The 26,562-nt window shown below is 48.0% G+C and overlaps 3 protein-coding genes across 4 annotated transcripts in view; 2 read left to right on the top strand and 1 right to left on the bottom strand.

Moving 5' to 3' along the window:
• The window catches only part of ZNF318 (zinc finger protein 318), a 31,927-nt gene extending 30,411 nt beyond the window's left edge, over positions 1-1,516 (top strand). Inside the window, exon 8 of the mRNA XM_032648383.1 lies at positions 1,399-1,516. Coding sequence (XP_032504274.1) covers positions 1,399-1,428 — 30 coding nt within the window. The 3' untranslated portion in view covers positions 1,429-1,516. The remainder of the gene's footprint in view (positions 1-1,398) is intronic.
• On the top strand, positions 1,408-18,160 carry CRIP3 (cysteine rich protein 3). Its single transcript, XM_032648386.1, has 10 exons — positions 1,408-1,543; positions 8,501-8,615; positions 15,096-15,310; positions 15,570-15,664; positions 16,079-16,136; positions 16,233-16,364; positions 17,156-17,227; positions 17,350-17,444; positions 17,543-17,600; positions 17,777-18,160. Exons 2-10 carry the CDS (start codon positions 8,554-8,556, stop codon positions 17,830-17,832), a joined length of 843 nt encoding a protein of 280 aa, XP_032504277.1. The 5' UTR covers positions 1,408-1,543; positions 8,501-8,553; the 3' UTR covers positions 17,833-18,160.
• Positions 18,108-24,786, bottom strand: SLC22A7 (solute carrier family 22 member 7). 2 transcript variants are annotated; one of them, XM_032648384.1, is made up of 10 exons: positions 24,281-24,786; positions 23,531-23,634; positions 23,243-23,397; positions 22,951-23,119; positions 22,005-22,128; positions 21,557-21,666; positions 20,848-21,062; positions 20,543-20,651; positions 19,374-19,580; positions 18,108-18,961 (listed from the first exon to the last, which is right to left on the bottom strand). In XM_032648384.1, exons 1-10 carry the CDS (start codon positions 24,674-24,676, stop codon positions 18,907-18,909), a joined length of 1,644 nt encoding a protein of 547 aa, XP_032504275.1. In that variant the 5' UTR covers positions 24,677-24,786; the 3' UTR covers positions 18,108-18,906. The 2 variants fall into 2 exon arrangements, with proteins under 2 accessions (XP_032504275.1, XP_032504276.1); XM_032648385.1 differs by having other exon boundaries at positions 18,108-18,942; positions 24,281-24,738.
• Between the last annotated feature and the right edge of the window lie 1,776 nt (positions 24,787-26,562).

Raw genomic sequence — 26,562 nt, 5'->3', positions numbered from 1 at the left:
TGCCTGTGGCCCCTTCATTTCAACAGCATTTGGAATAGTGGTGCCAGGCCAGGAGGGGGACACATTGCCCCTGAAGCTCCTAGAAGAAAAACAGGATAGGAAGGGTAGGGGTACACTGACTTTAGAGTTAGCAGTAAAAGGCTTTGGGGACTCTGATTTTCAGATGGCTCCCTTTCTCCTTCCAGCCAGATTTCATAGGCATGTTGAAGTAAATTAAACCCCAAATCCCTCTGATGTAGCTGAAGGAGTAATTCAACTTTTCATGGCCCAGCATCCTCGTCATGTCATCAAAACTGTAAATCAAGCCATCAGTTTTATTTCTGGAAGGAAACCAAAAAACCAAAAAAAGTTGCCTTTGGAAGAGGAAGGAGTGATGCTTTCACTCTTTATTTTTTATCCTTTTTGTTTGAATATTCAGACCATGAAAATGCATTTTGTATAAAATACAAATATTTTATACACATAAAATAGGTACACACACATATAGGAAATTTTTATGTCAGTAGGGGTTATCTGGTGATGTGGAATTACAGACTGGTTTTTTTTCTCTTCTGTATACTTTCATGTATTAAAAAATAGTGTTTTTTTTTAAAGTTGTATCTCTTTCCGCTCAGTGCATCTCTGTCTCCACTCCTCACATCAGTTTTCCATTATTACAAATAGGTCTTGCTGCTTTTCCCTCAAGATTTCCTAAATTCCTCTACTCCCATCAAGGCTAGGTTACGTACGTTCAAGAATACCACTCATCTTCCTCTCCTCCTCTTCCCTTTCTCTAGCTCCTACCTCTGTGGAGCTGGTTATGCATTTCCATTCATGCTGTACAAGCACTTGGACATTATATAAATCAAGATACCTGTCTTCACAAAGCTTACTTTAATGCAGGTACACAAAAGATACCACAAAGTCTTTGTTGCATGCAGAAAGACAGAAGATAACTCGTATCTAGATGTATTGATTGAAAGCTTTACAGGCTTTTATTCCTTCCACTCATGGAGCATCAGGCAAGAAAAGTGTTTTGTAGAAAACAAGGGAAATGAGCATGTTTAAGAGAAGTGAAAGAGCAGAGTAAAAAAAGAGACAGAGGGACTTCCCTGGCGGTCCAGGGGTTAGGACTCCGCGCTTCCACTGCAGGGGGCAGGGGTTCTATCCCTGGTTGGGGAACTAGGATCCTGCATGCCACACAGCGCGGCCAAAGCAATAGAGACAGAGTTACGTTACAGTAGAGGAAGATAGCAAAAAAATTAAATCAAGCATATTCTGGTACTGTTTTCTTTCATCTCTCCGATACTTTGCCCCTCCTGAAGTTCAATCCAGCCCTCCCATAGCCGGTATACCTACATAAGGATGATTATGATGACATTTACCGACTCTAACCCACCTATCTTCCTTTCTTTTCAGGAGCAATTGCAGAAGTCTTCATATTTCTAGAAGGAAGGACTGCAGAAGACATTTTTACCCCAGGGAGACAGGGATAGAAGCCACAGAAATGATGAGTACCCTTGGGGCCAAAGGGCAGTCACCTCTAGGGTCTGACTTCCAGAAGGTGGGTATGGTTGCTGGGGCAGGAATGGGTTATGGAGAAGGCTCTGTTATTTTAGCTGCCAGGAAGTGGTGAGTTGGGTGAGCGAATATGTTATTTATGTATGTCTATATCTTTGTACCGGTAGAGGAGGAACAAGATGAGGATAGGCATAGAAGGTGTATATTTTAAACTTTCCACTCCTCATCTCACATTGTCTCCTAACTTCCATCTCTCATTCTGTGCCACGATACTCACGTTAAAGCTGTGGAATTCAGATCTTCTTATCCCTCCTGGGCCCTGAGCCCAATGCTCCCAGCTAGTAAAACATCTCCTGTCTTGGCTTTAGCCTTCCTACCTGGTCCATACAAGAATCAGGGTAAAAATTGGGTATGTCCTTAGAGGAGTGGGGTATAAATAGACAAAGGAGTCTCAGGGAAGGGGGGACAATCACAAAGGATGTGTTTGAAAAATCCTGGGATTTCAGACTTCAAGACAGCTGTCTTGCAGTTTCCATTCAGTCTTACTACCTCTTCTACACACAGAACTTTTGGTACACAGAAACAGGCAAGCATTTCAAAATACCAAGGAAACACCTTACTCTCTGTTCATCTAAAAAGCCAGTAGGTGTGTCTTTTACACCCTTTTGTGCTTTGGAACTGGGCTCAGGAACACAGTGAGGATGAGAACCTGACCTTTAAGTCCTTTAAACTCTGAGATTTCTTTAAATCTGAGCTGCCCCAACTCCAAATTTACCCTTAAAACTGTTAACCTAGTTTTATTTCTGATTTGTAAATGCTGGCACTTTTAGAGTACTGGAGGTCTGCTTTACTGCCCAAATAAATCTGTGGTTTGGGTAACTTTTGGGACTACTCATAACACTATAAATATAAAGAACTGCATAATATACAATCAAAGCCATCGACAGAATAAGAAGGAAGAAGTAAGGGGTAAGAAGTATCTCAGGGCCTCTTTTTGCTGAGCTTATATCAGTTAATGACTACTCATTCCTCAGGCATGACCCTGTGGATGAAGCAATGGAAAGCAGCCTGGTGCCAGGGCTGCCAACACTTTGTCACCACTACTTTCTCTCCCTTGCTCCAGTCCAAGATCTGTTTCTCATCAGCTACCACATTCCTCTGCTCACGGACAATCAAGGGTGTTGGTCACAGCTTTTATTCCTAAATGTGACTCACCTACCTACCAGCCCCTGGTTTGCTGCTTATACCTCCCTTCTTCAGTAATGTCTGGAGTCCACCTTTGAGATGTGCTGATTTCGGGCATGGGCAGAGGGAAAGGAAATATTTTGTAGGATAATATTTTTCCCTTTGGACTTTTAAAATTTGATATGCTAGAGTTCACATACACTATGAATGATTAAATATTTAAAATCTACTTTTTTATTGAAATATAATTCATATAACATTAAATTTCACATAAGATTCATCATTTTAAAGTGTGTAAGAAGAGCGTATTGAAGATTGTGCAACAATCACTGTTATCTAATTCCAGAATATTTCCATCACCCCACTTAAAAAACGCAATTAGCAGACATTCCCAATTACCCCAAAGCCACCAGCAATCATCAGTCTGCTTTATGTCTCTATGAATTTACCTATTCTGGACAATTCTGGGGTCGTATAATATGTGGTCTTTCGTGTTTGGCTTCTTTCACTTAACATTTTCAAGATTCATCCATGTTGTACCATGTATCAGTACTTCATTGTTTATAGTTGAATAATATTCCACTGTATAGATATAAACACATTTTGTTTATCCATTGGTTGGTAAACATTTGGATTATTTCCACTTTTTTGTTGTTATGCTGCTGTGAACATTTGTGTACAAGTATTTGTGTGGACATACTTTTCAATTCTCTTGGGTATGTACTGGGTCATGACAACTCTAACTTTTTAAAAAATATAATTTTGTATTAAAGTATAAGGTGCATATTACAAAACAAAAGCACACACAAGTGTTAAGCTCAATACTTTTCACACAGTGAACAGTTTGTGTAACACTTCGGGTAACCAACACCCAAATCAAAACATGGAATGTGACCAACAGCCCTGAAGCCCCTCTCCTGTTCTCTTGCAGTCACTACTTTCCTGAAATATAACTGCTATCTCAGGTGCTTTTTGTTTTTGTTTTATGGAGCTGAAATTCACATAACATAAAGTTAGCCACTTTAAAGTGAACAGTTCAGTGGCATTTAGTACATTCACAGTGTTGTGCCACCGAAACCTTTGTCTAGTTCTAAAACATTTTCACCACCACAAAATAAAACCCTGTGTCCCTTATGCAGTTAGTTCCCATTCCTACCTCCCCACAGACCCTGGCAATCACCAGTCTTCCTTCTGTCTCTGTGGATTTACATATTCTGGACATTTCATATAAATGGAGTCATACAATCAGTGACCTTTTCTATCTGCTTTCACTTAGAAGAATGTTTCTGAGGTTCATCCATGCTATAGCAAGTATAGGTATTCCATTACTTTTTATGGCTAAATAATATTCCATTGTCTGTGTATACCACAATTTATTTATCCATTAATTCATTGATAGACATTTGGGTTGTTTCCACCTTTTGGCTATTGTGCCTAGTATGCTATGAACATTCATGCATAAGTATTTGTTTGAGTACTTATTTTCAGTTCTTTTCAGTATATACCTAGCAGTGGAATTTCTGGGTCATATGGTTATTCTATGTTTAACATTTTGAGGAACCACCAAACAGTTTTCCACAGCACCAGAATCATTTTACATCCCTTCCAGTAAAATGTATGATGGTTCCAGTTTCTCCATATTCATAATACTTAATTTCCTTTTTCATATATTATAACCATCCCAATATTTCATTGTGGTTTTGATTTACTAATGTGGTTCTGATGACTAATGATATTGAGCATCTATCTCTTCATGTGCTTTTTGGCCATTTTATATCTTTTTTGGAAAAATGTCTAGTGAAGTCCTTTTCCATTTTTTAATTGGGTTGTTTGCCTTTTTGTTGTAGAATTATAAGAATTCTTTTTTTTTTTTTTTTTTTTTTTTTTGGGTATGCGGGCCTCTCACCGTTGTGGCCTCTCCCGTTGCGGAGCACAGGCTCCGGACGCGCAGGCTCAGCAGCCATGGCTCATGGGCCCAGCCGCTCCACGGCACATGCGATCTTCCTGGACCAGGGCACGAACCCGTGTCCCCTGCGTCGGCAGGTGGACTCTCAACCACTGCTCCACCAGGGAAGCCCCAAGAATTCTTTAGATATTCTAGATACTAGATCTTTACCAAATATTTTCTCCCATTCTGTAGGTTGTCTTTTCACTTGTTTTTGTTAGCTCCGTTTTTTTCTAGTTCCTCAAGATGTAAAAGTTAGGTTGTTGATTTGAGTTCTTCTTTTTAAAAATGTTTACAGCTATAGTTTCCCTCTGAGCACTGTTTTCACTGTACCCCATACATTTTGATATATTGTGTTTTTATTTTCACACATCTCAAAGTATTTTATAATCTCTCTCTTGAATCTTTCTTTGACCCATTGGTTCTTTAAGAGTGTGTTGTTTAATTTCCACATTTTGTGAATTTTCCAGTTTTCCTCCTGTTATTGATTTTTAGCTTTATTTCATTGTGGTTGGAGACGATCCTTTGTATGATTTTAATCTTTTTTTTTTTTTTTTTTTTTTTTTTTTTTTTTTTTTTTTTGTGGTACGCGGGCCTCTCACTGCTGCGGCCTCTCCCGCTGCGGAGCACAGGCTCCGGACGCGCAGGCCCAGCGGCCATGGGTCACGGGCCCAGCCGCTCCGCGGCACGTGGGATCCTCCCGGACCAGGGCACGAACCCGCGTCCCCTGCATCGGCAGGCGGACTCTCAACCACTGCGCCACCAGGGAAGCCCGATTTTAATCTTTTTAAATGTACAAGACTTGCTTTGTGGCCTAACATATGATCTATCCTGGAGAATGTTTTATGTGAGCTTAAGAAGATTGGGTATTCTGCTGTTTGGGGATAAAGTATTCTGTATGTCTGTTAGATCTAGTTAATTTAGTATTGTTCAAGTCGTCTGTTTCCTTAGTGAACTTCTGTCTAGATGTTCTATTCATTATTGGAGTATTGGAATCTCCAACTGTTATCATAGAACTGTCTATTTCCCCTTCAATTATGTCAATATTTGATTTAAAATATTTGTCTAATAAGTCCAGTGTCTGGGCTTCCTTGGTGATGGTTTCTATAAACTTCTTTTTTCCTGTGAATGAACAATACTTTATTCTTTTTATACCTTGTGATTTTTTGTTTAAAACTGGACATTTTGAATATTATGATGTGTCAGTCTGGGAGTCAGATCCCCCTCCCAAGTTTTGCTGTTGTTGATTATTGAAGTCTGTAGTCATCATTTGTTTACTGACTTTTCCAAACTATTTTTGCTAAGACTGTATGCTTGTGTTTGGTCCTTAAATCTCTGTTCCAGTATCTCAGCAGTCAGTGACCTGACAGAGATTTCCTTAAATGCCTGGAGTGAAAAAATGAACAAAAACAAACAGACAAAAAACCCACTTCTCTTGGTCTTTGCAGACACTGACCTGGGGCACCACTTCAATGCTAAGCCAGTCTGCCTAAAACTCTGCCTTGGCCTTCACCTCCTGGCTGCGTGGAACCCAAAGTTCAGCCAAAGGTGCAAGCCTAGGGTCCTCTCAGGTCTTTTCTGAACTCTCATCTGTCTCTGGGCATATACTTTACATGCTGGATTTCCCCATACACATGGTAGCCCTTCAGAGTTCTTATTTCCCCATGTATCTTCCTCCTCAGACTCCTCCTTTCCAGACTTTTAGATCCGTCTGATGCTTGTTCCATTCGCTGTTTCTTTCTCTGTGCAGCCACTGGTAGTATATGTCTTTAAATGCTTTCAATGGATGCTTTGAAAGCTGCTCCAGCTTGAGGGGGGCAAAACAAGGTCAGCCTCAGCACAGATTCCTCGGGGAACCGCTAGACAGGGCAAGATTCACAGCTACAATCTTCTGAGAACAAGGTGCATATTATCTTCCCCTGGCACCCGCAAGCCACACCAGGAATATGGGCTGCTGTCCCAATGGCCACCTCCAAGCTGCGGAATGGGGGATGTTAGATGGGTAAGCAAAAATGCTACAATGCTTTGTTACTCAAATTTTGCAGCTGCTTTTTTCATTAAGCACACCACTGGTTGGACTCCACTGTAAGTTTTTTATTAGATTCCAGAGTTCTGAAAAAGTTGATTCTGTCAGTTTTTGCCAGCTTAATGATAGCCTCAGTGGAGGAACTGATTCTTGGAGATCTCTGCGGTGCCATTTCTGTGACATTACAATATGTTACTTTTTGAGGAACTGTCAAACAAACTGTTTTCCACAGCAGCTGTACCACTTTATATTCCTACCAGGAATATGAGGGTTTCATTTTTTCCACATCCTTCCAACACTTGTTATTTTCTGTTTTTCTTTTTTAATTATAGCCATCTTAGTGGGTATGAAGTGGTATCTCCTTATGGTTTTGATTTGCATTTCTTTAATGACTAATGATGTCAAGCATCTCTTCATGTGCTTATTGGCCATTTGTATATCTTCTTTGGAGAACTGTCCAAATCCTTTGCCCATTTTTAATTGGATTACTTGTCTAAGATCCATTTCTTACATATTATTTTCTAGTCTTTTTCTTACAACGTTATCCTGAAAATCATGCATTAAGAAAATGTGTGTATATTGGGCTTCCCTGGTGGCGCAGTGGTTGAGAGTCCGCCTGCCGATGCAGGGGACACGGGTTCGTGCCCCGGTCCGGGAAGATCCCACATGCCGCAGAGCGGCTGGGCCCGTGAGCCATGGCCGCTGAGCCTGCACGTCCGGAGCCTGTGCTCCGCAATGGGAGAGGCCACAACAGTGAGAGGCCCACATACCGAAAAAAAAAAAAAAAGAAAAAAGAAAATGTGTGTATAAAACTACCTACGGTTTCAGAACTTTACACAACATGATGTAATTCTTAAACACAAGAAGAAGCACTTCTGTCTGTATAAAGGTACATATTGTATTAATTAGGATTCTTTTGGTTGTAACAGAAACTAAACTCATACAAGCTTAAGAAAAAAAAATGAATAGGTGGTAATTTGTGGTTTGGTAATTGGGAAACCGAGTCAGAATTAGATCCAGGAGGTCAGAGATGTCATCAGGCCTCTTTGTTCCCCATTTCCTCAGCTCCGCTTAACTTCTTTTTTTTTTTTTTTTTTTTTTTTTTTTTTGTGGTATGCGGGCCTCTCACTGTTGTGGCCTCTCCCGTTGCAGAGCACAGGCTCCGGACACGCAGGCTCAGCGGCCATGGCTCACGGGCCCAGCCGCTCCGCGGCATGTGGGATCTTCCCGGACCGGGGCACGAACCCGTGTCCCCTGCATCGGCAGGCAGACTCTCAACCACTGCACCACCAGGGAAGCCCCCGCTTAACTTCTTATTTTCTCTCCACTCAGATGCAAGTTAGCACCTGCAGGCTCAAGCTGCCATGGTTCTTATAGGCCTCTGTCTAGAAAATGAGGTGTATCTTTCCTTATAGCACCAAAAAAATCTCAGGGAGGATGTTGATTAGTGTGACTTGGGCCACATTTCTCTCTCTGAACAATTACTGTGACCAGGTGGATGAAGTATCCAGACCAGGCCCTGGTCATAAGCTCACCCTGGGAAGACAGGGTCTACCCTAATGAGGAATCTAGACTAAGTTGAATTAATGTGCAGTGGGGGAAGATGAAGTTCTCCAAAGGAAATGCTTTCTAAGTAGAAAATAAAATGTCCCCTATAGAGCTGCGAAGATTCAGTGCCTTCTTTGTTTGTAGCCTTCCCTCTTTGTGGCTTTTTATCAAAAGATGGTGCTCAGGTTCTTATCCCCACTAAGATACTAGTAATTGCTGCCCTTTTCTTGGTGGTGAGGGTATGGGGTAGTAAGAGATTAGAAATAAAGATCTTACAGTTCTGCCTGTTCCAAAAGCTCAGGAGAAGAGAGAAAGCCCAATTGTTTTGGAGTTGGGAAGAGGCTAGAACATGGCTTCTGCTTCTGTGACCTTGAGCTTCATAGAGGAACTGAAAGACTCCTCTATAAAAAGGTAAGCATTTGCATTTGTCTGAATTCATAAGATTAAACTGTTTTAGTCTTATTACATAGTCTCGTGACATGGAAGGACTATTCTTGTATATTGTAAAAAAAAAATTAACCCCCAGACCTTAGTAAGAAGATGAGGAAGTTGCTGGTAGTTTCCACCAAGGAGCACTGTCACCATCTATCAGATTTATAAGTAAGCTGACCACCAAGTTTCACTCTTATTCTTCTCTCAGTTTCCAGAATATGGATACATTTTTCATGCTGCAAATTATTTGGAGATCATTTTCTAAAATATACTTTCAGATGAAATACACATTCCCAAGTGATACTTGAGAGGCCAAATCCATCTTTGCATGGAAAACCATCATTTAAAGCTGTTGTTGATATCTTCACAAGCATAGGTTGAAGGCACACATGGTGAAGGGGCAAAAAGTCCTTTCCAGCAGTCTTGATTCTGAATTAGTCCAGCTGATACCACTGAATCACAAAATGTAGCTCACTCAATAGCCCTAAGCAGCTAACCACAAGTAGCTAATACAGAGTGCTCTCAACAGGTTCATATGATGGCAAGTTGATGCTGGGAAACAAGGGAAATATCGGACAGACTCTTGCAAGAGCCATAAATAATGTGTGATTATACAGCAGCAATTATCTACAGGTGGGAGGATTAGTGTATATTAAGAAAGCATTTCAGTCTGGTTTTGTTTTGTGTGTATGTTTCTATTTTTATTTTTTGTTCATAAACTATAGAAAGTAAAACTTACTAGTTGTAGGGGATATTCAAAACATGGAGTGAGAAAGCACAAGGGTTATGGGTAATAAAGGTTGAGAAACACAACAATAAAGAGGTAAGACTGATTTTTCATTAACATACAGAACTGAGTGAAACCTTTTAAGAGTCATCCATAGATACAAATTTTGATAATGCCTTAAAGTGACAAGCGTATGGCCATGTACTTGAACAAATCTACAAAGGTATAAAATGAGTGGAATTTATAGTTATAATCAAAACTCACTGCAGTGCCAACCTGACACATGATAGCAGCCATATTTGTAAGGTGCTTTACAGTTTACACAACACTTTTCCCTCATTCTCTCTTTTGCCATATATTTAATGATAGGCATAATTGTGCTACATGCTAATTAGGCTGAATTAGTAAGTTCTTGTGAATGACTGTAAAGTGGGACTGATTTGCTGCCAAAGCAAATTTTCAGTCCTTTTTACTGTATTAGTCTCCTAGTATTTATAATCAGGATCAGTTTAAATCGTATTCCATTTTGCATCATACATGCTGATCCTCATGTATATTAAGAAACAAACTCCTGAGTCTACTCCTAGACAACTGAGCTCCCCTTGCTCCAGGGCTTTTGTTATAACAAAACTCTCAACCCCTACCAGTCCACTCGTAATCGCACATCTCTCCCACTGGTCCTCATCTACTCACACTTGAGGGGGACTTGTGTGCAAAATTTAACATTCATTCACCAACAAATTTTTATTGAGCACCATGTGCTAGAGATTAAGCAAGGCATTGGAAGCATATGCAGTGGTTGGCAGAACAGTCCTGGTCCCTGCCCTCATAGGGCTCACAGAGTAATGAGGTACACAAAGCCTAGAATGTGGCGGGGGAGGTGGGTGGGAAGTTGGCAGACCTGTTTTACCCTCCCACTAAGCTACAAACTCGGGCTTTTATCCTGGGGTCTCCATTTGACTTTTTCCCTCATTTGGTTCAGCACTCAGGCAGGGAAAACACAGCTGTCATAGATTTTACCCCCTTTACTCCCAGCACAAGATGCTATAGGAGGGAGTGCCTGGGGCCAATAGCCTGGTATTGAATAGGTGAGGGGAGGGAGCAGAATTAGTGAGATGAAGATATTGGAGAAGCAAGTTCCCAGAAAAAAGATAGCTTTTGCAAAGGCCCCGAGGCAGGAAAGAACTTGGCAGATTTAAGAAGCTCATTTACTGTAATTACAGAGGTTGAGGCAACAGGAGAAATGGCTTAGAAGACTGGAAAGGTGGAGGGTCCTAGAGCCAAGTTAAAAACTTTATCTTGAGGGTACCGAGAAGCCATGGGAAAGTTTTAATGACGTTTCCCTGCCTCTTGTATCTCAACCCATTATTTACGTGGATAGGCCTTCTTATCAATTAGTACAGAGATGCTGTACAGACAAGAGTAGTATCCTTTCAGACTGAAACACTTGGGTAGCTTAGCAGAAACCATGCTTCGGAGCATCAAGTAGAAAAAGTATGAGTTCAAGAGTCACAACGCATGAGGGTCTGTATGGTGTTGAACCATTTCTTAACCTCTCCAAGCCACTTTCCTTTTCTGTACAGTTGGTAATGTAATGTTTAAATCCTTCATCAGGTTTTGTAGGATCAGAAGTAATAAGTATAACGCCTACGACTGGCATTCCATAGGTGGTAGCTGTCACTATTTTAGCAATGCTCTCTTGCTAACACAGATTTCAAACTCTCTTGGGGAATGGAATCACAAAATAATACATCGTCAAATTGTGAAGAAACCTTAAAGATTTGTCTGTATATGATGCTTGCATTCCTTCTGCAACAATGACAATTAGTTGGTTTGTTCTCCGGCATTACTTATAACATCCAGAGACAGGAAGCTCACTGCTTTCTGAAGCAGTCACTGCATATTTGGCTCTATTAGAAGGTTCTTTTTGTGGACTGAATCCAAATCTGCTTCCCTGTGACTTCTATCCAGGGGTCTTGGTAGTACCCCTAATGCCTCTTCCATGTGACAGTCCTCCAGGTATTTAAGGCCATTATCTCCCACTACCACTCACCTAGAGTTGAAAAGCTTGTTTCTTCAGCCTAAGAACAACAATAAAAGGGTCAATTCATCAAGAAAATACAACAATCTAAAACATATATGTACCTGACAATAAAAACATGAAGAGTGTTAGTGGAAGATTTTAATAATAGTAGTAGTAACTGTCATTTACTGAGCACCCCCACTATACTTGATACTATAGATACACAGATAAGTAAGTCTCAATCAATCCTGTTAACTGAAGAAAGTTAGAAAAGTAAATAAGTGTAACACAACATTACAGATACTGTGACAGAGGTCTGTGCAGGAAAAAAGTGGGGTGGGGCACCAAGGGAATAGTTATCTTTATGAAAGAGGGGTCTGCCTCTTATAAGAGATGATATAAACTACACCCTCTCAACTGAGTAGGCAATACTTACACTCAACTGGACTTATCCATTTGTGGTATTTGTTAAAACATCATTTTAGAGGTTTTAGTCACACAAAGTATTCAAAACAGCCACTGTTAGTGACTGCAAACGCATTCCTACAGAGATGTTAATTCTCCCTGTTAACATTCTTTACAAAGACTCTTGGGTTAGGGGCTTCCCGGGTGTCGCAGTGGTTGAGAGTCCGCCTACCGATGCAGGGAACACGGGTTCGTGCCCCGGTCCGGGAAGATTCCACATGCCGCGGAGTGGCTGGGCCCATGAGCCATGGCCGCTGAGCCTGCGCGTCCAGAGCCTGTGCTCCGCAACGGGAGAGAGGCCACAACAGTGAGAGGCCCGCGTACCGCAAAAAAAAAAAAAAAAAGACTCTTGGGTTAGAGTCAGAATAATGGAAGCCAGGCAAGGAAGAAGAGTGGAATACTGTGATTTGTTGTACCTGTAAATGGATGGCAAATATTTGAAAAGGAGGAGCCTCAACTAGTCTTTCATAAGCACTGAAATAGAAAAGATGAAGCATACTGTGTTTGTTGTGGCCGTGCAATATTGGAAGGCCACAGAAGATGGAGAGGAGTAAACACTTCAGTCTTTGTTTCTTTATATGGGGCCCTGTGCTGGATGCCAGGGTAAAGATGACCCAACTAAGAGGCTGAGGCATGGGCACAAGGCGATCAAATGCAGATAGAGGTGGGGAACCTTAGAAAAGGATTATTTGATGTGGCCTGGAAATTCTGAGGATAGATCCTTGGACAGATGAAGTTAGCCTTCCTAAAGGAGGCGGCATGTCCAAGAATAGATACAACAGTGAAGTCCTCCCAGCCTCCTAATGTGGACCTTCTTCGTGTGAGCCTTAGAGAGCAAAAGGCAGTGAAACTTGAGCTGCCGTCTTGAAGAAGAAACACGTGAGAGGCAGAAACACGAGAGTAAAATATCAGTGGAGGCTAAAACTAGTACTTTTCAAGTTCGTTAAAGAAGAATCCCTTCCAGAAACAGTTATAACACTAAGGATCTTGAAATGTTCCCCCAAACAAACAAATAATGAGAAAGTGTAGAAAAGTTCATTTCACAATGTGCAAGCCTTCCACCTTCAGAAGTCATCAAGGAGGATAAAGCAAGTGTTGTTAGAAGCAAAAAGTACTCATGGAGACAAGTGAGGAAACAGGAGTGTTAAGCAGAAGTTCAGAGACACCAGTCCCATCCCCATTGCCCATCTGAGGGGATTGAAGTCCAGAGAGGATCTCCAACTCCTAAGACACAAATAGGACTCCTTTCACCTAGCAGAGCACAGCGCTGCAACCCAGTTTAGTACACGCCTCATTCAGCCATTTCTGAACTGACTTGACAAAACACAGGAACTTATTCCCGGAAAACTCTTCATTTCACCATGATACTTCATCGAGGAATTGTCTCCTCTGCTGGGGCCCTGGCACAAAGTAATCAAGGCCTCTCTTCTGCCCCTCATATGCTGAGCTACCTTTTTTTGTTGTTTTTTTATTTTGGGGGGCGGGGGGGCCACACCTCACAGCATGAGGAACTTCCCTGACCAGGGATCGAACTGATGGTGCCTGCATTGGAAGTGTGGAGTCTTAACCACTGGACCACCAGGGAAGTCCACTGAGCTACCTTTTTTTAAAAAAAGTAGTTCCCCTCAGGCATAATTATTAAGACATTATCCACATACCATAAATTTCACCCTTTTAAAGTGTACAAAGCTATGATTTTTAGTATATTCACAAGGTTGTGCAAATATCACCACTAATGCCAGATCATTTTCATTTCTCCTCATTAGTAGATACTCCCAATTGTCCCTCCCCTAAACCCCTAGCAACCACTAATCTACTTTCTGTCATTATGGATTTCCCTTTTTTGGACATTTCATATAAATGGAATCATACAATATGTGGTGGTATGTGTCTGGCTTCTTTCACTTAATGTAATGTTTTTATGGTCCATTCATGTTGTAGCATGCATCAGTACTTCATTCCTTTTTATGGCCAAATAATACATTATCATAGATAGACCGCATTTTATTTATCCATTCATCAGTTGATGGGCTTTGGGTTTTTCCATCTTTTGGCTGTTGTGAATAGCAATACTATGAACATTCATTTCAAGTTTTTGTGTGGACATATGCTTTTTGTGTGTGTGTGTGGACGGTTGCACCTAGGAGTGCAACTGCTTGGTCATATGGTAACTCTAAGTTTTAACTTTTTGAGGACTTGCCAGACTATTTTTCAAAGGGCTACACATTTTACATTCCCATCAGCATTGTATGAGGGATCCAATTTTGCCACATCCTCACTGACACTCATCTTTTTTTATTATAGCCATTCTAGTAGGTGTATACTATTACCTCATTGTGTTACTGATTTTCATTTCCCTAATGACAAATGATGCTGAGCATCTTTTCATGTGTTTGTTGACCTTTGTATATCTTCTTTGGAAAAATCTCTATTCACATTCTTTTCCCATTTTTTAATTGGGTTGTCTTTTTATTGTTGAGTTGTAAAAATCCTTTCTATATTCTGATTACTAGACCCTTATCAGATACATGTTTGCAAATATTTTCTTTCATTCTGTGGGTTTATGTTTCTTGGAGTGTCCTTTGAAGCATTGCTGAGCTACTTTTAACAAATATTAAAACATCTTAAACCAAATTAGGAATATGTAATTGGTGTCTGAATTATACTTTTAAATTTAAAAAGTAAGCATTATAATTTTATGAGCAAACCATAGTATGCAGACCCCGCTTGGGGGCTTCCAGACTGAGTCTTGGGTTCACTGTGGGATCCATCATAATGATAGTTACTGCTTTTATAGCATTTAGGTGCCACGTGCTGTTTGGGCACTTTGCAAGTATTAACTTATCTAATTCTCACCACAGTCCTATGAGGGAGAAACTTATTACTTTACTCATTGTACAGATAAGAAAACGGAGGTTAAGTAATTTGCCTGAAGCCAAAGAATGAGTAAGTAACAGAGATGGGCTCCAGATTCCGTAGCTCTTAACCATCTGCCACGGAGAAGGCGGAATGAAACCATTTCAAAGAATGCCTAACTCCTCGATTTGGGGAAATAATGGTGTTTTCATGGCGTCTACACTCTGAACAGTTTTCCTCTCTGTACCAAGCCAGGAACTAGTGCCACCCTTCCAGGCGTCTTCATTACTCCCTCCCCTCCCAGTCTAGCTTCAGGATCTTCTCTCCTGTCCACCGGTCTGATACTTCAGTGTTTGGAAGTAACAGCAAATTTGCCTGCGTTCCCCAGGTGGAGTGGTTCTAAATTTCTGGCAGCCAGCGGGAACGGAGGAGCAGCGGATTCAGCCCAAAGAGGCTCAAGGCTGAGCCATGGGAGGGGCCAGCGAAGGGGGCGGGAACTGAACCCCGGAGGACTTGACCACAGTGTGCAGTGTGCGGCGCCGGCTGCTCAGAGCGGAGCCATGAGCTGGACCTGCCCACGTTGCCAGCAACCCGTTTTCTTTGGTGAGGCCTGGGCGGAGGAAGGGGAGAAGACGGGGCGAGTGAGAGCCTTTGGGCTCCATGAGGACGCAAGGAGCTGTCCACGGTGTGGTCCCAGCCCCCTTTTCCACCTATGGGGTGCACAGCACTCGGGCGGGATGGAACTGGCCTCCCGGAGACACTCCCCATCGTCTCTAGGAATCACGGTGGGGGGGAACAGGGGGGAAAGGAGGGCGCCTTGTGCTTGGCCTGGCTCTGCCCGGTTGCACCTTGTCCCCCACAGCAGAGAAGGTGAGCTCCCTGGGCAAGAACTGGCACCCATTCTGTCTGAAATGTGAGCACTGCCACAGCGTCCTGTCCCCAGGAGGGCATGCAGAGGTGAGGCCGGGCTAGGGTGCACAGCCTTGTGTCTGTCACTGTCGCCGAGTCACCAGCCCCCGGTTTCAGCCCCATTGGCCCACCAAAGGCAACCTCAGCAGCCAACTCCCAAGATCACCTACCCGATAGGCACCACACCAGCCAGCATGTGGGGAGCCTGAATTGTGCTGGTGGATCCCATGCGTTTCGTCAGGTGGGGGAGGGAAGCAGCACTGCTTCCTGACCTGCTCTTTCCCTGTCTCCCTGACCACAATGGCAGTTCCGGCATGCCAGCTCACCCCTCACTGCTCCCAGCCCCCGCAGCCCAGGCCAGTAGACAGACACACCTGGCAGCCTGTCCTGGGGAAAAGCCTGTGGGGCACAGGAGAGCCCCCTTGGGCCCTAAGCAGTCCTCTTCCCTCTGCTTGTGCCTAGCACAACGGAAGGCCGTATTGCCACAAGCCATGCTATGGGGCTCTCTTTGGACCCAGGGGTAAGTACCAGCCTGGAAGGGGCCAGGGGACAGCAGAACCCTCCATGTGGCTGAGAGCTAGAGGCTCAAGCCTGACCTCCCCTCTTCTCTCTGCAGGGGTGAACATTGGTGGTGTGGGCTCCTACCTCTACAATTCCCCCACCCCCACCCCTGCCAGCGCTACTCCTCTTAGCCCCAGCAGCTTCAGCCCCCCCAGGCCCAGGACTGGCCTCCCCCAGGGCAAGAAAAGTAAGTGAGATCGAGCCCCAGCTACTCCTCCTCCTGACCCTTCCCCAGGATGGAACAGGGGATGGGGACCAGGTGGCAGTATCCCACCTAGTCCTTTGCTTCACATTCCTACAACTTTTTTCATGGCAAAGACTTCTCTTCTCCGTGGCCCCTTTTTTGATGTTTCCTCCTGTCAGCTGCTGAGTAAGAGGTAAATCGGGCAGGTGGCATTATCACCCCCATTTTACGGGTGAGAAAACTGAGGTCTGTAGAGGGCAAATGACCTTGTGCAGTCACACAGCTAGTCAGAGGCAAAGCTGGCCTGGAACCCGGGCCCCTCCCAGGCCAGGGCCATGGAAGGAATGACCTAGAGTAAGGGGTCATTGAGATGGGCCAGCCCCTCACATTTCTTCCACTTCTCCCCTCTCCCTGTACCTTCCTCCATCCCCTGGAGTGGGCAGTGACATTGTGCTCCCCAACACCTGACACCCCTGCCCTGGCCAGCTCCTATATCAGCTCAGGTTTCCTGAGGATTGAGTTGCTGACGGGGTTGGGCTGGTGGGCACCTGAGCCCCTGGGAGGTTGAGAAGGAAGCAGGTGGTCCCTCCTGCAGGTAGGGATGGGGCAGGAAGTGGAGTCAGAGGGGACTCAGCTCTGCCTGAGGAAGGCAGGCTCATGTCCATGCGGGTGGGAGGCTCTGGGATGAGCATGGCTTTTGGAAGAGGACAGTGCCATATGCAGGGCAGGGCTGATGGGCCCTGTTTAGGCCTGGCCTCCACCTCAGCCCTAGCGGGGGCCTCTTCCCTTTAAAGGCCCTCCCCACACGAAGACGTTCACTGGGGAGACCTCGCTGTGCCCTGGCTGTAAGGAACCCGTCTATTTCGGTAAGTGACAACAGAAAGCTAGGAGAGAGGGGTGCAGGATGGGCATCAAAGGGCAGGGAGGTGGTACAAGGCAAGTGGGTCTCCCTGCCCTGCCCCTTGAACTACCATCTCTCCCCCACCAGCTGAGAAGGTGATGTCTTTGGGCAGAAATTGGCACCGACCCTGTCTGAGGTGCCAGCGGTGCCGGAAGACCCTGACTGCTGGGAGTCACGCTGAGGTGAGCAGGGCAGGGGTGGGTGATTATGCTGGGAGGAGGGAGGCTGCAGATGGGAAAAGAGCCAAGCTGAGATGTCTCTCTTTCTCTCTGTGTCCCAGCATGACGGCGTCCCCTACTGCCACATCCCCTGCTATGGCTACCTGTTTGGCCCCAAAGGTGGGCAGCCCCACCCCAGACAATGGGCCTAAAGTATGGCATGTGGGTCTGTGGGGATGTGTGGACAACTTCCCCTGTGGTCAAACACACCCCAGACCCCTCCCAATTCCCTCCAGCCTTCAGCCCAGCACCCTCCCCAGCCCCAAGGCCCTTGGTGATGGGGCTCTCTCCCTCAGGTGTGAACATTGGTGATGTGGGCTGCTACATCTATGACCCCGTGGAGATCAAATGAGATGCTCATAGCAGAGGTCACCCTAACTCAGGCCTCCCATCATCCTCTCCATGGTCCAATGGAAGCTACAGAATTCTCTAGTCCCATGAGGGTGGGAGAAGGTGTGATTCTGGCGGCCTGGGCCTAGGCTCCATGGTAGACCAGAGTCTACACTTTCTCTGCCAACTTCTTCCTTTCCCATTCCTATCTGGTCAGGGGACATAGGCCACCCCATTTGAAGGTTAGTGTCTTGGTCTTCCCAATCCCTTGACCCAGCAAATTCTGTAACTTCAAGGTACTCATAAAACTTGTGTTTATTTTGGCTTCTCCAATAAAATGTTAGCTCCCATGCCTTCAACTCTTCTTTGGGCATGAGGCCTAGACAGTGGGTTGGAGGGTGGGGAGTGTAGGGGTGTGGGGATGCATTACCCTGCAAAGTGACTGGGAGGTAGCAAAGCCAGCCATGGGAACAAAGAGCTCTGTTCTCCTGGTACCCTGGCTCTGGCACTGGGCAGCTCCCAGCACCACGCAGTGGACAGCATGCCCACCAGCCCTGTTGGTACCAGAAGTCGTCATAGGACAGTTCTTTCTTTAGCACCATCTCTAGAGGAAGCACCTTATTCAGCATCTCACTTGAGCATGAGAGCAGATAGATCCTGCGCCGAGGTCTGCTAAGAAGCTTCATTATCCATTTGAGAGACGACCAGACAGGCCCACAGAGGGAAAGCCACATGCCCAAGGTCACCCAGAAATCAGTGACAAAGCTGGGACCAGAACCCAGGGCCAAACTCAGTGGCTTCCCATCCAGGGCTCATCCCACAGCTCCTCACTGTTGCCCTAACCCAAGGGGCACCTTTATTTACAGAATCCCCCCAGCCATGAGAGGGGTGCCAGAATTCTCAGCAGCCCACTGCATTCTGGGAAGTTGCTCTGTTGCTGGAGGCCAAATAGTCAAGGCTGGATGAGCACAGAGAGGGGGCAACTCCAGCCCTGGACAGGGGGCTCACTGCCCCCAGCCCTGGTCAGAGGGCCTGCCCTTCTATTTTCCCAGCCCCTGCTGCAGAACTTCCATGGAGGGCCTGCCCCTGATTGCATTCAGTCCTGGACCTGCTTCATGGGCATCTCTTCCTCCTGAGGGTTGGATGGGGCACTGAGGAGGAAGGAGTCATGAGCAATGGTGGGGTTTATCCTCCCAGCCTACCACCCCAGCCTGCCCCATAGGGCTGGCCTAGGCCTCCCCCCAGCTCTTGATATACAAACACATGTACTCCCACAAGTGACTCCCACACATGCTTGACACATCCCTGACATGTAGGCATACCTGAGTGTGTGTACACATCCTCTTCTTCCTGGACGGACACACACACAGGTATGGACTCATGTACACTTCTATACACGCAGTTTACATACCTCAGGTCACATACCCATGCACACTTTCATACATGCACCAGACACACATGTGCAGACATGTCTTCCTCTCTGAATCTTACCTAAGGTGTCAGGTACCTGAGCACCCATACCCACATGCATGTGCTCACACAGACACAGTCCTGTGCACACACCTCTTCCTCTCCACGTCTTGGATGGTCTCTGGTAGTTGTGCCTGCTTTGTCTCTGGTAGCAGGAGGGCAGTGCAGGCAGCCAGCAGGGCGATCCCCCCATAAGCAAGCTTGGGCAGTGACAGCCATACTCCGTCCAGCAAGGCTGCCAGTGGGGCCAAAGAGCCCCCCAGTCGGCCCACCAGTGCAGTCAGCCCCATCCCTGTCTGTCTGCTCAGAGAGAGAGGATGGAGGAGGGGGTTGGTGCTCACACCCACTTGCGGTCATGCCTCACGGGGCTCCCTTTCTGGGCTGGCAGGGCCTGGTGCCCCCTTCTTCCCAGACAGCTAAGAAAGCTGAGTCTTCTTTCAGGTGGTCTTCCCACCCACCCCTAGGCCAGGGGCCCCCAAGCCAGCACCCACCAGAGGATGGGCCCCCATTCTGATAGTACCAATTAGGTATTGCTGAAGGAAAAAAAAAAGTCATCAGAAAGAGGATGGGGAAAGGGTAGCGTGAAAGGAAGGGGTCAGCAGCTGGAACAGACCCTGCCATGTTACAGGAGACACAAGGCTTTCTAAACATGCCCAGCTGCCTACCCATCTCCTCCCCACCTGTCAATAGCTACCTGAAAGGGCCAGGGCCTTATGTCCAGAGACAACACCCAAGGGCAGTTCTGCTTAGGCTGTGTTGAGTAGGATGGGATGGACAGTTGGGGCCTTTTTTTTTTCTTTTTTTTTTTTTTTTTTTGTGCGGTATGCGGGCCTCTCACTGTTGTGGCCTCTCCCGTTGTGGAGCACAGGCTCCAGAGGCGCAGGCTCAGCAGCCATGGCTCACGGGCCCAGCCACTCCGCGGCATGTGGGATCTTCCCAGACCGGGGCACGAACCCGTGTCCCCTGCATCGGCAGGCGGACTCTCAACCACTGCACCACCAGGGAAGCCCCAGATGGGGCCTTTTGCGACTGTTTTCTTTTAAAGGACGCCCAGAAAAGTTGTCTGACCTTGCTCAAGGTCACTTAGTAAAGAAGATTAAATGCCCCACCTCCTCCCAAACTTAGGCAAACGCAAACAGCTCTGATTAGCTCTGTAAGGAATGGGCGACAGGGACTGAGGTGCAGTGTGTGTATGTAGGCGTGTTGATAAGAGTTGTGACTAACAAGCCCTCCCTCCAGGTGGCTTGCCTGGGACCCCTCACCTGAGCACGGTAGGGTACAACTCCGACGTGAAAAGGTAGGCAGTGGTGAAGGCAGCTTCAGAAAAACCTTTCCCCATCACCGCCAGGGCGGTGCTCCAGGACTTCACCTCTGGAGGAAAAGGGGTTCAGGCAGTGAGGAGGCCTTGCAGAACAGAGGTTCTCCCAGGATAGGAGGTGGAGCCTCCGGAGAGGGCCAGACTTAACTGGCCTTGAGTCGGGGCTTCTGGGAAAGAGCTGGGGGGCGGGGTTTTCTCGGCCAGAAGGCGGGGCCTACGGGAATGGGCGGGGCTTGGGGCGGGGCTCACCGGAGGACACCAACAGCCTGAAGCCCAAGGCGAGGGCGGCGCCGAGCAGCGTTCCTGCCAGCGTGAGGCGGCGTCCGGCGTGGCGCACCGACAGGTAGACCAGAAGCTTGGAGGGCAGCTCCACGGCCCCGAAGAGCAGCTGCGTCTGGTACACGTTCAGCCCCAGTCCCGACACATCCAGGCTCACGCCGTAATAGGAAAAGTTCACTCCAAACCTGAGGGGGGTCGCGATGCCACTCAGGGGTCCTCCTTCGCGCCCCCTTGTCCTCTCTTCTCAGGAGCCTTGGCCTTTTAGAGGGACCGTCTCCCCCACCTTCGGAGCCCGCTGCCCACGGTCTTCCGTGTCCCCATAATCCCTTCTGAGTGTGCAGCACATGCCAGTAGCCCAAGCACCTTTACCTAATCTTCACAGCAACCCTGTGAGATAGGAACTAATAGCGTCCGGTTGTACAGAAGAGGCACTGAGGCTCAGAGTGTTAAGTGACCTGTCAAAGGGCTCACAGTAAGGAGGTGGCAGGGCCTGAATTTAACCCCACGTGTCTCTGATGCCTGCTCCATCCTGACCTCCCAGAGCCCCCTTCCCCCCTAGAGGCGGATCCTCCTGCCATCCGCAGTTACAGTTTCACTTGTCCCTTGTCCTCTCACACTCAGCACCAGTGGAGTGTGCCCCTCCCCCACCCCACCAGGCCCAGGTCAGCCCCCTCCTCACCACACCACCATGCAGCACAATGAGATGTGTCGCAGCCTTGGAGTCCGGAACAGGTCCAGGTATGAGGGTGTTCGGACCACCCGCTCCGCAGCAGCCACTTTGCTCAGAGCCTGGTGGGGAAGGAGGAGAGTTTGTGACATCAGAGTTGGCTATGTGGCCTGAACAAGGCACCTTGTTCTCCCTGGGTCTCCATCCTTCTCATCTGCAGTAGTGGGGGAGGGGATGCACGTGGGAGCTGAGTAGGGTGGGTCCTGAGTCAAGGGTGTGGCCCACCAGGGCCAGTAGGACATTCTGAAGAGTTTGGAACACTCCACTGGGGGCCAGGAGCTTTTCTTGCACACAGAGTGGATCCCAGGAAGGGGACCCTTGACACAGGGCACACACACACACACACACACACACACACACACACGTACTTGCATGCACTCACACATACATTCACTCTCACCTCCTGGCTCAGGCCGTCCTCACCCAGAGGCCGCCCGTTGAGCCTGGCACAGCGGAGCAGGTAACTGTGGGCCTCTTCCACACGGCCCTGGGTCAGAAGCCAGCGTGCAGACTCAGGCACCCACCTGGGGGGCAGGAGGAGGCCCTTCAGTCAGAGTGCCTTAAGCCCTAAGGTCTCCCTCCTGGGCACACCACAGGCTGTCAGCTTCCAGGCTCTTCCACACACAGTCCCCTCAGCCTGGAATGTGTTCTCTTCCCAAGCCCTCCTCACCTGATGAACTATTATTCATCCCTTAAGGCCCAATTTCAAAGCCACCTCTTCCCACTCTTCCTTGCCCAGGCCTAGGTCCTCCACAGCCTGGGAGTCCCTTCTCTACTCAACTGAATTGGTCTTGCTCCCAAAACCTCAGCCCCCAGGACCAGCTACCCACTTCACCCACAGGTGACAAGAGGGCATAGGATGAAAGAGAGAGAGACATACAGACATACCCACAAGGATCATCCAAAACCAGTTCATTTTGGGGAGGCAATGAAATGCCCACCTCACCCAGCCCCCCACCTCCTGCTTGGACTCCCTACCCCTGTGCTGGCTTGGCCGCCACCCCCACCCCTCCAGGGCACCAGCCTGTCTGTGCTTGGCTCTGTCTCTTCTGTCACTCATGTGTTCAGCTCTATCTGTGCCTCTGAGTCTGCCTTTCGGACCTGGTCTCTCACTGTCTCTCAGTGGTTCTGTCTCTGTCATTCCATCTCTATCTCTCTATATTTTGTTCCCGTTTCTCTGCTTCACATGCCTGGTGCCATCTTCTTTGTATTGATCTCTGTCTCTCTTTCTCTGTTGGTCACTGACAGTTTCTCTTCATCTCTCAGTCTGTCTTCGAATCTCAGCCTCTGATTAATTGTCTCTGGCCTCCTGTATCTCCCACTCCCCAGCTACCCCCAGGTCTCACCAGATGCTGAGGATGCCTGGGGCACAAGGCAGGGTGACAGCCAGCAGAAGCCATCGCCAGTCCCGTATCAGGTAGCCGACCAGTGCCAACAGCATCACACCCCCTGTCCAGAAGGTGCTGCTCAGGACACCTGCCACAGTACGGTGTCCCACGTCCAGCCACTCCAGCTCTGGACCCAGGGCGCGGTTGGAGACAGGAAGACAGTTAGCAAGGGCCAGATGGGCTCAGTCTCACCCTTGACAACTGCCTCCCTGCAGTCTTCTAGGCCCTACCCGACCTTTGCCTGCCTCACCCAGTGGCATCACGATGATGGTGAAGCCAGCCAGAGCCGTGCCAGTGAGGGTGCGAGTGACGGCAAACATGGTATAGCTGACTGAGGCTGCAGATGCCAGGCCCAGCACCAGGGAACTCACATAGGCCACGAGCAGCAGACGGCGCCGACCAAACCTGCACGGGTTCATGCAGGGTCAGCGCCCTGTAGAAGGGAAGTCCCAAGACAGAGATATACTAGGCCCATACCCCAGCTAGTGGAAAGGGTTCCCCACCCCACACCCTTATTGGCCCCCCTACCTCACCCCACCTGTCAGACAGATATCCGAAGGCCACGGCCCCCACCAGCACACCGGCGAAGAAGAAGGTGGAAGTGGCTCTGTTCAGGCCTTTCTGCTCACACACCAGGTCCCACTGCAGGGACAGGCAGGGAGGGGCCTCCTATGGGCACAGGGCCCTCTCCAGCTGGTACCAATCCCTCTTCTCCTAGACCCCAGGTTCTTCTGAGGTCAACTGTGCCATCCTGGTACCTCCATGTCAGATAGCCCCCAACTATTCACCCCAGCTTGGGGAGGGGGGGTGGAAAACTTTGCCCTTCCCCAATTCTGCAGCCTCAGTGTCTTCCCATAGAAGGCCTTGACTGTGACAATAGGAGTTCTGCTCCTTCCCAGAGAGACTCTGCCCCCACCTGCACTCCTCTAGATGGATTATACAAATCCTAGACCTGGGGCCCGGAAAAAAGGAAGAGGGAGGAGTCCTCTATTGTTTCTCCACCTCTTAGTACAGAAACACCCTTCTCAAATCTCTGCCCCAGCTCCTTAGAGCCATCTTAGCCCTCACCTGCCCTAATCACCTCCCAGTTAATGATAGCAGCTCTCACACAGGGGCTTTACTACAAGCCGGGAACGAAGCTCAGTACTTTGAATTTATAGATCCCATCTAGATTGGTAAACTGAGACTCTAAATGGTAAAGTAAGGTGTCTAATGCCCACATGGTAATCACCCAAGGCAATGGCAGGCCCATCCACTCGCATGTCCCCCAACCTCCCAGCTCGGGTACCTCAGTTGCAATGGTGGAGGAGAATTCCGAGTGGTCGTACTCCCAGCCCTGAGGGCAGGGCACTGTGGAGGGCTCACCCTCCAGCTGCTCCCCAGGGCTCTGCCCCCCTCCCCACAGCGTGGTGTTGGGGAGGGCCTGGAGATGGGTGAAGAGGCGGCAGGAGCTGAGCCTGCCATCAGGCTCCCGGGGCAGGTGGGCCTCCAGCCACTCGTCCTGGTGACTGAAGTTGGCAGGGACTCCAGGCAGGGCACAGCGGTGGGCTGGCACAGCAGCCAGGAAGATGGGCAGGAGGAAGTGCATGGGCAGCAGCACACGGGGCAGGGCCAGCAGTGCCACGTTCCGTAGCTGGAAGGGCCCAAAGCCTCCCACCTTGTGTAGCAGCTCCTCGAATCCCATGCTGCCCACCTACCAACCTTCTCCAGCACGGACTCCCTCTGTAGTGCCCAGCACAGCTCAAACTGCCTACCACTTGGACCCTTGGACTCTGGAGGCGGGAGTAGACTGACTGATGAGCAGAGAGCCTGCAGCCAGAATCCAGCCCTCAGGGGCTGGCCCAGGATTGGGCCCTCCCAGGCCACCCAGGTCTCCAGGGATCCCTGCCTGTCTGGCCCAGTGCCTGGGGGGAGGGGCTGCCATCCATTCAGAGGTCACTGACTCCGTGGCTCTGGGACTTACATATTGGTGCTCAAGGACCAAGTGGGGCAACCTCGTGTTGCCGTGATGGGGTAGCTGGGTATGTAGGAGGTGAGGCCCTAGCCCCTTGGTCAGCAGAGCTTCCAAGGGTCCCTAAAAGGGGAGGTCCCCTGAAGCATAGTGCCAGCTCTCCCTGGTTGCCCTTTGTCCTGTGAAGCCTTAGTTCAGCTTGGTCTATTTGCAGCCACAGCCTGACCAGCAGCTCAGGATGCAAGACTGACAGCCAGGCCCTAACCAGGTGAAGAGTTCTTCCTGCTGAGCCACAAGGCCTCCCTGTACCCCTACCTGGAGCTTATGCCCTGGCCTGAGACACACCTGGAACCACACTGGACAGCCTGGCTGATCTGGGGGTCTGAGACCTATCACCCTCCCACTTCTTCACTCAGGGGCTCTTTTCACATACACAGTCCCTTCTGCCTGCCCTCTGCCCCTATTTCAGGAGCTTCCTAGATTACCCCGTGGTGTCTGGGGGCGGGGGTGGTGGTGGTAGGGAAGGAAAGGGTTTGCCAAGATCCTGGCATAGTTGCCTGCAGTGAATGCCTAAGACTCAGAATTTGTCTGACTCCCCACTCAGTTCTCATTCATGTCCCCCTGCCGTGAAAGCACAGGGAAAGCCAGCAATGTTAGATTTATTCTGATCTGATTCTCCAAACACCAGGTTGGCAAATAAGCTTCTAAAGAGCCTAAGCGACAAAAATATTTGAAAACCTCTTATTTAATCTAGCCCCCACTTTGAAGAGTTAAGGAAAACTGTTTGGGAGGCTGGGAGCACGGCTTGCTGGGTTCGCACAGTGACTCAGCAGCAGAGCTGGACGGAGGACCAGGACCCCTGACTCTTGCCCAGGCCTTTGACCCAAGCTGCTGAGCTGGAGATGTTCCAGTTTGCCCTAGGCTGGGCTCACTGAGAAAGCTCTGGGAAAAGAGGTAAATTGTTGACATGGTGTGTGTTAATGGTGATGCTAATAGGCTTGGGAGTGAGGGCAGTGATTTGGTGGTGGTGACAGAAGGTGATAATAGTAAAAGATAGTGAGTCTCTTGTGCAACCTCAGCATTCTGTAAGGTACAAAGATGCCTCGGCCACAGTCCCTGCCCCCAGTGAGCATGCAGTCTGGCGAGAGGGTTAAAATAAGTGATACAACCCCCCCGCCTCCAGTCTCACCCCTCTCAACACACCCACCACAATGAACATTTTAAAACACAAATCTGACAGGGTAATATCTCTGTTTAAAACCCTTCACCATGGTACTTCCCTGGCGGTCCAGTGATTAAGACTCCGCCTTGCAATGAAGGGGGTGCGGGTTCAATCCCTGGTCAGGGAGCTAGGATACCACATGCCTCGTGGCCAAAAAACCAAAACATAAAACAGAAGCAATATTGTAACAAATTCAATAGACTTTTTAAATGGTCCACATCAAAAGCAAACAAACAAAAAACTCCTCACCAGCTCCCTCTTCTGGAGGGTGAAAGTCCAGCTCCCTAGCTTGGCCCATATGACCTTCCATATGACTCCTCTCCCGAAGCCTGTCTCTGACCCCTCCCCACCATGCCCCATTCCCTCCAGTACCCTGGGTGCGGTCCTGAAGACAGCC

Source organism: Phocoena sinus, chromosome 11 (assembly GCF_008692025.1).
Source record: "Phocoena sinus isolate mPhoSin1 chromosome 11, mPhoSin1.pri, whole genome shotgun sequence".
In the NCBI taxonomy this organism is placed as follows: domain Eukaryota; kingdom Metazoa; phylum Chordata; class Mammalia; order Artiodactyla; family Phocoenidae; genus Phocoena; species Phocoena sinus.
The sequence above is the reverse complement of the archived record's forward strand: the minus strand, read 5'-3'. Positions and strand labels throughout refer to the sequence as shown.

Coding starts and splice junctions, on each gene's coding strand:
- CRIP3 (XM_032648386.1), top strand. CDS start 8,554: ATGGCTTCTGCTTCTGTGACCTTGAGCTTCATAGAGGAACTGAAAGAC. Junction 17,228..17,349: donor TAAGGAACCCGTCTATTTCG/GTAAGTGACAAC, acceptor CTCCCCCACCAG/CTGAGAAGGTGATGTCTTTG. Junction 17,445..17,542: donor CTGCTGGGAGTCACGCTGAG/GTGAGCAGGGCA, acceptor TCTGTGTCCCAG/CATGACGGCGTCCCCTACTG.
- SLC22A7 (XM_032648384.1), bottom strand. CDS start 24,676: ATGGGATTCGAGGAGCTGCTACACAAGGTGGGAGGCTTTGGGCCCTTC. Junction 20,652..20,847: donor CAGGCTGTTGGTGTCCTCCG/GTGAGCCCCGCC, acceptor CTTTTCCTCCAG/AGGTGAAGTCCTGGAGCACC. Junction 19,581..20,542: donor TTGTACCCTACCGTGCTCAG/GTGAGGGGTCCC, acceptor CTCTCTGAGCAG/ACAGACAGGGATGGGGCTGA.